The 12,601-nt window shown below is 54.1% G+C and overlaps 1 protein-coding gene across 3 annotated transcripts in view; it reads left to right on the plus strand.

The window, feature by feature from the left end:
- Nucleotides 1–12,601, plus strand: part of RPH3A (rabphilin 3A) — a 97,233-nt gene that overhangs the window by 61,571 nt on the left and 23,061 nt on the right. For all 3 annotated transcript variants that reach the window (XM_037052142.1, XM_037052144.1, XM_037052143.1), the window contains exons 6-7: nt 10,602–10,731; nt 12,031–12,117. In XM_037052142.1, coding sequence (XP_036908037.1) covers nt 10,602–10,731; nt 12,031–12,117 — 217 coding nt within the window. The remainder of the gene's footprint in view (nt 1–10,601; nt 10,732–12,030; nt 12,118–12,601) is intronic.

Here is a 12,601-nt window from a genome sequence, read left to right on the forward strand (position 1 = left end):
GTAGGGCATTACTCCACCATATTCTATTGGAGGGGGGAAATGGATCCCATCTGCTTGTGGAAGAAAGACTTACACATCCATAGGAAGGCGTTAATCCCGGTCATCTTGGGGAGCTCTGTCACATTATACAACAAGGGGAATTTAACATCAGGATTCAGAGCTGTCTCAGGGGATCCGATCCAAGCCTCATGAAAGGTCTGCTTCTCATCCCACGTGGGAGAAAATGTAGCCACACAACATTTCCCCCGTTGCTATGGCTCTTCTTGGTCCTAATTCCAAACTCTCAGGGAAGGAACTCCAATTGGTTCAGCTCACCCTGAGTGCCCACCCCTCATCCAATCAGCCACGGCCAGAGATACCAGGCTGCATGGATGCTGACTGAGTGCTTCTCCTGAGTGTAGAAAGGGCTTTTGTGAGTTGAACACGCTCCAATGAGGTGTCGCAGGACCTTTAGATATAGTAAAGCTGGAATTGAACATTTGCTTGGGAAAATTTGTTTTTGTGGGTTCTGGTTTTAATTTCCCCTCAGTGGTAGGACCCCTCTGCATCCTTATCATATTTCTTTCTGCTCAGAACCCCTCAAAGGCATTTGCTCACATAGCCTGCCTTCGAAGGGACAGGCAGCCCGGTGGCTTCCATCTGAAATCAACGTCCCTAAACAGATGGGCCCCAAAAAGTAATTAGGACTTGTCATTGACCTTGGCGTCCAGATGCTGTGATGGAGGAGGAAGTCAGAGAGACACAACCTGTTGTTGACAGACTCTGTTGGATTCCTGTCACTTCTCGGTCTCAGTTCCATCGTTTCCTGTATTTTTGGTGCAGAATTTCCCAAAAATGTGGACAGAGGGAGAAGGGAATAACAGTGCTTGGAACTTGTTCCGTCTAATTAGGTAGGCATCTTTCCTATAGTTTGAAAATCCGGCAATTGGCCAAGTCACGTTCCCCTCTTTCTAAAGGAAGACTGCTCCCCATTCTTTTGACCTTGAGTCTTAGACCATCTGTGAACAGGTTTCAGGAGGTCCAGGTGTGTCTGTGGGCATTTTAAATAAGAAATTGTCATTGATTTCACTGGGTTTGGGGGGACTCTGAAGCCCCAGAGTTGAAACTACTGAGCAGCACCTCATTTCCCCAGGGCTTGGCCCAATACTCTCTAATGTCCGCAGCCTTAGTAACTCATGGATTCTGCGTGTACAAGACGCAAATGGAAACCTTCATTCCATAATTAGTTCAGTGACCGCCATAAATGAGAGAACAGGTTAAGCGAATCCTCCACCCAAATGACCAAGGCCGGACCGTGTGCTGTGTAAGTTCCTTCACCCTGGCACCGTTCACACTTGGGGACAGGTAATTCTTCGCGGTGGGACTGTCCTGTGCATTGTAGGGATTTTGATCAGCGTTCCTGGCCTTCATCCCCTAAATGCTTGTCGTAACCCACCCCCAGGTGTGATAACTAACAGTGTCTCCAGATCTCACCACGTACCCTCTGGGGGGGTGGTCAGCCTCTGTCGGGGACCACCGCACTGGCCTTGTTGGGTGGCCCACAAAAGGGAGAAGAAGCAAGCTTGGGGATTTTCCTGCCGCCATTCTCAGCTTCTAGGGAAATGTTGCTAGTTCATTCTCATAACTAGTACACTCCTATCAACTTTAAATAGTTCACTGTTAAAGCACCACGTGCTGGCACAAGCACGAAGCTTCGTGTAGACTCATTTATGTAATTCTCACAACAGCCCTGTGCAATGGGCCATGTTGTTAGTCCCATTTTCTTGATGAGGAAACTGAGGCACAAGAAGTTCAGCAACTTGCCCAGAGTCACACAGTTAGTAAGTAATCACAAACCCAGGCTGGCTGGCTCCAGAGTGGTGTCTCATCCTGCTCTTCTACGGAAAGGCAACCATTCATTGCCCAGATCTTTCAGCTGCATTATGTTTCCTTTAACCCTCATAATGTCCTCACCAAAGCACAGACCAGATTGTCTCTGCTCTACAGATAAGAAGACAGAAGCCCATTGAGGTTATGATGCTTGCCCCAGGGCACAGAGGCCTTTACATGACCAGACCAGACTTTGAACTTGAATCTGTCTCATCCAATTTATCCCGTTGCTTTTTGGGGTGCAGATAGGAAAGGCCATGGACAAGTGACTTCAGGGACTTAGGGTGTCTCAGGTGTTCACTCAGCTCAGCTGATTCAGCCTCACGCACATCAGTGTGGAAAGTTCCTTCCTGACCACTTGTAGCCACCCTCGTGCCCTGTGGGCCTCTGTACCCCACACTCTCTATACCACTTTCTACAACAGGGAAGGGCAGGGAGAGGGGTCGGCAGGGGCCCCAGCCATAAGCACCGAAATAAAGCAAAAAACGTCATTCCTCTGAAGAGACTGACAGCCTCTGGGGAGGTAAACCTAGCCACTTGTCTCGGCCACTGGTGGCTGGGGGCCCTCGGGTAAGTGACTTCCCCTCGGTGTCCCCTGGTGTCCCCACCTGTGTAAATGGGAGTGAGTAATAGGGCTGATCTCACAGGTTGTAGGCGACCACTGTTTTTGTAGGAAAACAGTGCACATGTCTGGTGACTCTCAGCGTTCCCGGGTTTATAACGACCTAGCACCTTGCCTGTCAGTGACCACATTAGCTCCCTTGTCTCCAGTTCTGATCTGGACTTACCCTCCTCCCCAAAGTGCTGAGGCACAGGCAGGAGTCCTAGACACCAATCCATCAAGGGGAGACATCGGGATCGGTGGCTCCCCGGGTGCTGACGGTAATAAACAACCGTGAGAATGAATGAGTCTGAAATGCATGCAGCCCGACAGCCCCCCCCATCCCCCCNCCCCCCCCCCCCCCCCCCCCCCCCGCCCACTGCAGGGCTGTGTGTGACAGAGCGGCTCAGTCATTTCAGGACAGGCTCCCGAGAGACCCTGCACTGGGGTCTCCAGCCAGCCCCTGTCAGAGTGGCCACAACTGCCTCCTGTGTCTGAATTCTGTGCCCTGTTTGCAGCAGGCAGCCCAGTCTTAACTTCAGAAAATGCCGAATTGGATAAAGTTAAGGGTTCTATCCCCAACTTGGCAATTAGGGTGAGAGCAAAAGCATCATGATTCTGGAATTAATGGTGTGCGTGTGTCTGTGAGAGACAGACAGACAGACAACATGGCATCCACTCGCCCAATTTGCTGCATTTTTATGAATCGTGTGCAATCACAGCTAGCTGCTGCTCTGAAGGCAGCCTTCCCGCCCTCCCTCGGCCCCCAGTGGTGGAACCCTGGCCTCTCACGATTCAGGAGTCAACACCTAAACCCACCGCACCTCGGCAGGCACGGTGTCTTTCTGAGCTCGGCAAGGTGCTGCATGAAGCCTACTTCCTGGCGCAGCCGAACATCCCTTAGCCTTCTGTCCCCAATTCAACGAGACACCGCAGCAGGGCTGGTCCGAGAGCTCGAAGGCAGGGGCCTCAGTATTCCCGAGGCTAGTTTGGCAGCTCTGCAGGTGGCTTCTCCCCTCATCTGTGGAAGGCCACCACCTGCGTGGCCGGAGTGTGTACAGCTGTGCCTGGGAAAGTGTGTCCTGTGTGTTGGTGCTGACGATGCACATGCACATATGTGTTCACATGTAGGGACATGTGCTACCCACGTGTGTGTGTTTAGAGACAGGCCCAGGGGGGGTCCCGTTAACTTTTTGTTGCTGCAGCCCCTTTAAAAGCTTTAGGAAGACACATTTCATGGCCAGGCTGCAGCACCCTGGTTACACAGGAAAAATGTGAGCACAGGGAGTTATAAAAGCCACACATTTCCAGAAGGAAGCATTAGCAGCAACCCTTTATTGGGCCGTTACCATGTTCTAGGCTTCTCCCAAACGCCCTCATTTCATATTTGCAGCAGTCCTAGGGGTAAGGACTGTGTTTTCCCTAATTTGAAAAGGGGAGGCTCAGAAAGCTCAAGTGACTTTCTTGAGGTCACAGAGCTGGGAAGTAGCAAAGCTCGAAGACAGACGCACCTGCAGTTCCAGGAGACCGGGTCCAGCCCACGTGCAGACGGAGCCAGGGACCTGCCTGCCCCCTTCTACCTGGAACGGCTACCTCGTCTGAAACCCCTACTGCTCCCAAGGATTCCAGTCCCATGTCCCCGTGTTGTCTCAAAGCAGGGGAAGTGGAGTCTCCTCTATCAGAAGCCCTTGGATGCTGTCCCATCCCTCAGAGACGCGGGACACTGCTCGGAGAGACCACCCAGCCCACCAGCCAAGCGGAATGTCTCTTAAGTCCTTTGCACACAGACTTAGAGTGTGCAAAGGACTCTTCTCCTGGTGCTCTCCCTCGGCCACCTCATTACCGGGGCGGCTCCTCTTCAGGCCTCGGCTCATGGTCCCTCCCCGCGAGGCCCCATCCGGACTTCTCCTGCCCCTCTCCTGTGCATTCTCACTGGCGCTGACTCACGTCTCTCAGAGGACACACCGCAAGTGCGATTATGATGGTCTCTGTGCTTATTTCAATAACTTCTGAGTCCCTCACTGGACTCCCGGGTCCCCGAGGCGGGACCTCATCTGTTGTGCTCCCCGTGGGGTCCTCCCCGTCTCCTTGGCACAGGGCAAATGCTCCGTAAGTATGTGTCGAATGACGAGTAGCTCATCCAGATCCCCGCGGATGGCAAGGTCAGACCAAGTCTCGAATCCCCCTCCCACCGCCTTCAGGGGTCCTTCGTTGCTGCCCAGAGGAGGGACGTACCCTTTCTGAGCAAGGGCAGGTACCTCCTGACTGTCCGGAGTAACCGACAGGCCCCCTTCTTTCAGCACACAGGCTGGTGGTGATGGATGTTCCTTGGATGCGAGGCTTAAGGAGTAATCGTACAGTTAATCGGGCATGTAAAGACATTAACTAGAGAGTGACAGGCGCTTACAGTGTCCAGCTAATTGGGTACTTAATAGGGAGACATTAAACAGGCAAACAGAGCCAGCCTGCCAGTGCAGGCTGGGCCTCTCTGCCTCGTGGAGGGTCCTTCTGTTTCTAGACACAAGGGCTGCCCTGAGGTTTCGGCCTCAAGATCTGAGAATCCCTGAATGTCGTCCACGGAGGAGACTTGACTTCAGGTGTGTCTCATCTAATCTCGAATGTTCGATTCCAGACAAGGGACCCGGAGAACAAAGGCTTTTCAAGGCCACTGACTGGATCAAAGGCAGGGATCAAACCAGGCCTTTTAACTCATGGCTTCCACGTTCTCTGTCTTCGAAATCCCCGTTCTCTTCTCCTGACAGGAAATGTGTGGTCATTGTAGAAAGCGAAGGAGGAATAGAGTTAATCGGGTGTTTGGGGAGGAGGGGCTGGTGGGGACATAAAGAAGAAAATGAAGTTACTCACAAGCCACCCCACCCCCGCGATAATCGCCATGCACAGTTCGGTGTGTTTTCTTTCTGATTCTTTTTAGTTTGGTGCACGGCGTAAAGATGTTCAGATGTACGTGTTCCAAACCCAAGCTCACATGAAAACAATTCTACGTCGTGGGCTTTGGGTTTTTTCTTTTTTAATATTTTATTTATTTATCTTTAGAGGGGAAGAGAAGGAGAGAAATATCAATGTATGGTTGCCTCTCGTGAGTCCTGTGCTGGGACTCAACCCAGGCATGTGCCCTGACTGGGAATCGAACCGTGATCGTGTGGTTTGCAGGCCCGCACTCAATCCACTGAGCTACACCAGCCAGGGCGGGGGGTTTTTAAACCCATTTACTATCATAAGGAGAGCTTCCCACGTGTCCCACTGCTTCCTCCCTTCCTGTGGCATTTCTCAGGGTGCAGCCAGGGACTCACCAGCATCCGAGGAAGCCACCTCACAGCTAGATTCCCAGGCCACCCCCCGCCCTGTAGAACCCCTTGTCTGAATGCTGAGCGCTCTCCCCGGGTGATCTAGGCACGCCGTAAATGTCGGGCTCTCCGAGGGGCTGCATGCCGGAACACTGGTGGCCCGGGTTAGCCAGACCCATGGCTAAGAAGGGTAAGAGTGGGGGGCACTGCTTGCTAATGTGGGCGACTGACCTGCCGCGAGGGCTGGGGGCATCTTCCATGGCGCATGCAGCGCTCTCCTGCCAAGACTGGCAGCCACTGTCGATGAAAGGAACACTGAGACCTGCAGAGAACTTTGGTGAGTTGATCTGAGCGGAACTGGCAGCAGCTGCTGGGAAGTAAAGTCTCAACGGGTTGAGAAAACGCTCCAGAGAAGGGCAGTTTCTCAGCTTGTTTTATGCATTAGAATGAAAGGAGGAAGCGTAAGGAGGGCTACGTGAAACTCACCGGTGACAGATGAGGGAGAAAGCAAGGTGGGGAGACCTCCGAGACTGGATAAAAAGTGAGCTGGGGAGACGCATGCTTCTTTTCCGGGGGTGGGTGCAGGGCCGTTAACAATGAACCCTTACCGCACATAGAGATGGCATGCGGGGGACAAGGTAGAACTGGGGGGGTCCTGTGCTCTCCTCTGTGGTGGGAGACGGCACCCTGAGGGGCCTGGAGAAAGGGGGTCACTCAGACGTGTGGAAGGTATGTTACTTTAGATGCACAGAAGCAACTGACAGGCTCCAGGAAGGTCAAGGTTGACCTTTGTCCAGGAAGGTGGCGGCCTAGGACATGACTCCCCCTGTGACTTGCTTTTAGTTGGGAAGTTTTCATTTCAGGCCCTCCTAGGTGGTGCCTTAAGACTCAGAGTTTGTAGGGCTACCACGTGGGCCTCCCCGGAGCCCATCGGGTTCAGCGTGTGGCCCGTTTTCTCGTCCACACAACAAGCATGAATTCTGGGGTTTAGACACCAAATTGTCCTGTCTCCAGGGTAAAGACCCGTCTGTGACTCGTGGTCTTGACACAATTTTGACTTAGCTCCCCGCAGAGCTTTCTGTCCGGGTTTCCGCTCTTCGGCTGGTGGGGCCTCCCTGCTGGGCCCCCACCATCAGGGGCTGCAGGACATCCCTGGCTCCTCTCGGTCTCCGAACAGAGAAGAAGGGTCTGCCCACCCCCACCCCACGTCTCCTCTCTATGCTGGTCTGTGCTGAATCCCCCCAAAACAAGGGTCCCTGGGGGGAGACAGTAGAATGATGAGCTGAAATCTCTTGTTTTTCTGTGCCATTTGCCGCCCCGGATGGAAGCCAACCAGACACTCCCAGTAGGATGTGGGTTAATGGGGCATTTCTGCATTTCGGATTAAAGGGTGGGAGAGCCGGGCATTTTGGAAGAGAGGCTGGAACGTGGGTTTGCAGGGGGTGGGTGACTCCAGGGCCCTTGTTTCCCAGGAGGAGACAGGACACAGCACACTGCTATTTCAAATCCGGTCGCCCGTACCACCTCCCCGAGCTCTGCTGGCGAAGCCTGACTTGAAGCAGGAGGCCCCAGGGCTTCGAGAACTAGGGCCTAGCCCTGGCTGAGGGACCCCAGGCAACCCTCTCACCCTTTCTGTGCTTTGGGACCCCCACTGAGAAAAGAAGAACCAAATCTAACCATTTCCCGGCTGAGACAGTGGATGAAGGAGAAACTAAAGGAGAACAAGGCTGTGTACGAGCAAAATGGCGCCGTACGTGTAATTACCATCCCCTGCCTCCAGTAGCTCACCTCCTTGTCTCGTAATATTTTTTATAATTCTGTGGCATCGAAAGGCATCCAGAGAGACCAAACCCAGAGCTAACATGCAGATTTCTTGGCCCCACGCTGAGGGTGCTTTAGAGAAGCAAGAGGAGGGGCAGCTGTTGGGTGTCTTGTCCCGACCTCAGGGGAGTGGGAGGCGGGCAGGACAGGCCCGGAGGGCGTGACGGTACCCGCACTTTACCAGTGACTGAGGGCCGTGGTGTGAGGAGGGCAGGGAATGGAGCCAGGTAGGGGTGCCAGTGCTCAGGGGGCCCCCAGGGCTCTGCCCCCGTGGAGCACCCTGGCAGCGCACGGAGCAGTTCCGAACAGGGACTCGGGGCCAGCCTGCCGGACTCTGAACCCCGGTTCTCTCCACCTCCCAGCTGTGTGACTTGGGTAAAATCACCGAACCTCTCTGTGCCTCAGTTTTCTCCTTTGGAAAAGGGGGACAAGAATAGCCCTTAGCTTATAGTCTGCTGCAAGGATTCACTAATCAGATCCAGGGGGCCTGCTGATCACATAGTAAGTGCTCAGTAAACCTCGGCTGCTGTTACCCCAGGCGGTCTGAGCCCCTGGACTGGGTGGGGGCTTGCTCATGGTTACTGCCACCACCGCCCGTTATCCTATAAAAAAACGATTTCTAGGGAAAAGGCAGGGGCGGGGTGGTGGGGGGAGGAGGACGAAGGGGAGAGGGAAGGCAGCTCTCTCTGATCTGGGTCACAGCGGAGCCTGCAGAGCCCAAGGGCTGCTTTTGGCTCCTCCTCCGGCAGAGCAGCTCTGTGCTGAATGGAACACAAAGGAAAGCCTGCTATTTATAACACCGTGAGCCCCGGCACTTAGAGCGGATGGTGGGAGCCAGGAGGGCCTGTGGGGAAAAGCAGCCTCAGGTGGCTGCGGGGACCTTCTGGAGCCTGTGATGCCCCAGGCCCAGCCCAGGGCTTCTCCCACCCTCAGTGTCCACAGCTGGGACCCCGCCTGCAGAGGGAAGGGAAGCATCCAGCTCCCTTTGGGTCCCCTGGCTGTGGCTAGAATGGGAGTGATACAGTCTTGCTTGAAGGAAGGGCAAGGTGATGACTTCCAGGAGGTGGGATGTGCCCCAGAACCCACCAGAGATCCAACTGGGGTGTCACTCGGGGGCGGTGCTTAGGCAGCCTCGCTGTTCAGAGTCTGCCAGGGGCCAGTGGCATCGTGTGCGGTCACGTGGGAGGTTTCTAGAAACGCAGCACCTCAGGCCCCACCCAGACCCGGTGGTTCAGAATCTGCATCTGAACAAGATGTGCCCCTGTGCGCGTGTTAAGTCTGAGAAGCGCTCGTGCAAAGCATGTAAACTTGGGTTCCGGTTTCGGCTCCGCCACTTCCTAGCTGTATGACCTGGGGAAAGTCATCTTACTTTCCTATTTCCTGGGGCCGGCTGTCAGGTGGATAGTAAGCACGATGTAAGTCTAAGTCACTCTGTCACCTGATGGTCTGTCACCTGACCAGCCTGCCATTGCTGGAAACGGACTTGGGAAGCAGGCTGCCCTCACTCACCCATTCAGTGACTCACCTGCCCTGTAGGGACACTCATGGTGGACCAGGAGGCACTGGCCCTGGGGACACAGCAGGGACGGGACAGACAAGGTCCCCGTCGTAGGGGAGCTCATCCTCCAGAGGGGACGCCAGAAGCGGACTCACGACCAACTAATTCCTTAATGCAGAGAATCGCACAGTTACTTACCTATGTGACAAGCGCTTCAAAGATGTATAGGGTTGCTGTTGGGGTACGTAAAGTGGGAGGTCAGAAAAAGTGGTGTTTCAGTTGGGATCCAAAGGGTAAGGGGAATCTAGCCAGGAAATGTGCAGGAGTGTGTGTGTGTGTGTGTGTGAGAGAGAGAGAGAGAGAGAGAGAACTAAAATGTGGGGGGACAAAGGGGACCTGTATTCCAGGCACAAGGAACAGAATGTGCAAAGTGCTGCAGCAGATAAAACTGGGACTTGGAGAAGCTGCATGTAACCACAGCAGTGGTTCTCAGTCTTGAACTTGCATCCATACTCTCTGGAAAGCTTGTGGAAACAGATTGCTGGGCACCACTCTCAGAGTCTCTGATTCTGCTGGTCTGGGGTGGGGCCCAGTCATTTGCATTTCTAAGAAGCTCCCAGGTGATGCATGCCCCCCCCATAAAGACACTGGGAAAACCACTGAACTACAGCCTTGAAAGCCAGGCCTGGAGGGAGAAGAGGTTTGACGTTTCACCTGGGGCCAGACCACATACGGTCACAGGGCCTCGTGGAATGGGCAGCCGCTACAGCTTTCCAAGTGGAGTGGGAGTGTCATGGTCAGATTCACGTTTTAGACTAGGACCCAGGCTGTGGTGGGGAGAACAGGTTGTGGTGGCCAGGGGTGTTGGCAGGTTGACTGTGAAACGGGTACTGCAGTCAGCCAGCGGAGGCGGCAGTGGCTTGGTTGAGGTGAAGATGGAGAGACGTAGATGGATTCCAGGAATGTGAGGGAGGTAGGCAGAGCAGGTTCAGGTAGGGTCCTTGCATATCGGGGAGGAGGGGCTCAAGGAAGCCCCCGGATGCTGGTTTGAGCAAGCTGGTGGCCAGTGGGGCCATTTTCTGAGAATGGGGACATGGATGCTGGGGGTGGGGGCAGTGAGCAGCCTGGGTGAGAGTTCAGACGGATGTGCAGGTTCCAGGTACCTGTGAAGATGTCCAAGGGGAGACATCATGCAGACAAGTTGATAAACAGACCTGGGGCCCAGAGGCGGTTTCTTAGAAGAAGTGACATGAAATAGAACTAGATAAGATTCTCCACTGGAAGTCAGTCAAATAGATGGGCTTTGGGGCGTCTGGGAGGGGCTCTGTGATTTTCTGAAAATGCATCAGACTTCATGTGCCCGTTTCTTGAGGAGAGTCCAAGAGTCCCCATCAGATACCTAAGAGTGCATGGCGCTGAGAAGGTTAAGACCACCAGCCTGTTACTGTGGGAGATGCTGGTGGTCCCTGGTCCCATCAGGCCCTGAGTGCCCTGTCTCTGCTTCCAGGCGCCTGGTGGACCGTCTGGAGAACATGAGGAAGAACGTGGCTGGGGACGGGGTGAACCGCTGCATACTGTGTGGAGAGCAGCTGGGGATGCTGGGCTCCGCCTGCGTGGTGTGTGAGGACTGTAAGAAGGTACCATCACCCTCCTCTTCCCCGCATCCCTGCTCCTCACATGGGGAGGGGCTAGGTCTGGGCTTAAGCCTTGCGGGGGGAGCCCTGGCTCTTGGGAATGGAGCTTGGATCCTGAAGGGCGGTTGCCAGACTGTGACTCCCTGTGAGATACTGCCATGCCCAGCCGTCTCTGAGGTGACCCTGGTCCTGGTTCCTCCGGTGGAAGTCCCTGTGACCCTTCTGTTTCCTCAGAGCTCAGCCCCATCCAGAATGAACTTGGGAGCTCAGCCGAGGTAGGACATGAACTGTGGCGGAGCCTGCAGGTATCCAGGTTGTGGCTTAGCAAGTTCCATGTCACATTGGAGAGTATGTCAGGCACACATCTATACATGTGTGTACCCGGAAGGCTAACCCCGCACTCTCTTACCCTGAGTTATAGTACACGTGACTTAGAAAGCCCCTCTCCAGCCGAGTCAGGACCACTGGGCTTCGAGAGCCTTCCTTCTTGAAGGGGGGAGGGGGTCTCCTTGCGCTCCTCTACCCTGTACCCTCTCCTCAGCTGTGCGCACTGGACAGTTCCAGGGCAGAGTGTCCAGAGCTGTGTCCCTGGGTCTGCCCAATTCCCAGGAAAGGAATTCAGGCGAGTGATGCACCTGGAAACACCCATACTGTCACTTGGCACCTCCTGCTTAGAGTCCCATTTAGCATTTAGATGGAATGTTGAGGCAAGTTGACCTAGTCCACATACACACAAAGGAAACCTTGTCTGCTGCAGGCAGCCAAGAGTGAGAATTTGGTGATCTGTTAGGTTTTTCTACTTGCCTTGACTCCCAGGAAATAGCCGAAAGTGCAACACCCTGTCACACAGTCACGGCGTCTGCTCAGATAACTTCCTCCTCTTCACTGAAGCATTGAAACTGTACTCATAGCCTAGGTTGTCTCAGATTTACTTAAAAAGAAAGAAGAAATAAAATCATAAACAATATGGATGTATGGCTTTTCCTCTTTGAAAATCACGTCAATTGTCTCTCCTGTGCAGATGCTGAAAACTCAGACCCCGCCTCCCCCACCCTCAGGGACCCTCGGAGAATTTCTTTATCCAGTGCTTGGGAATGACCCCCATCCTTGTTATTGGATATGAAGACTCGGGCTGGAAATTTATTCTAACTGGCCTGGGTCATGGGCGGGGAATGAGTGAAGGAAAGTTCCAGCTCTTTACGATGGGGCTCCCTGGCCAACCTCCCCAGCCACCTGCCCGGGTCACTAGCAGCGTGCAGCCTAGTGTGTCTGAGTGTGCACTGGCCCGTATTTTGTCCCCAGAACGTCTGCACCAAGTGTGGGGTGGAGACCTCCAACAACCGCCCACACGCCGGGTGGCTCTGCAGAATCTGCCTGGAGCAGAGGGAGGTGAGTAGACTTGTCCTGTCGAGTTTCTAGAGCACCTGCCCTTTTTAAAAAAATCCAATTCCCCCTTCTTCTCTAGAACCAAGGAAGGAAGGCGGCAGGTGGGAGCTGGAGGGCCTGGCCAGGGATGGGCCTTAAGGGGTAGTTGTGGAAGGAATCAGCTCAGCTGTGAACACTGGCAGAACCCCTCCTGGGTGCTGAGTGAATTTACTTCTTCCTCGCCTAGTTCTCTTCCTGGTAGGGGGGCGGCACATCACATGTAAGAGCTGGAAGACTTGGTGCCCAGTCTTTGTGCATGCACGCTCTGGTTGTGTAATGTTACGCCAGTTCACACGTTCGTGGTGTCCAGCTTTCTCCATCAAGAAGACGGGTAGACAGCCAGGCCCTCTCTGTGGCGTGGTCAGGGGTGGCCTGTAAATCCCATAGAAATGGGGAAAGACTGCATCCTGGCAGGACAAGTGCACCAGCTACTGTCAGGATGCTTCGA

This window comes from Sturnira hondurensis, unplaced genomic scaffold (genome assembly GCF_014824575.4).
Source record: "Sturnira hondurensis isolate 20B ecotype Veracruz unplaced genomic scaffold, ASM1482457v3 Scaffold0007406, whole genome shotgun sequence".
NCBI classification, from domain to species: domain Eukaryota; kingdom Metazoa; phylum Chordata; class Mammalia; order Chiroptera; family Phyllostomidae; genus Sturnira; species Sturnira hondurensis.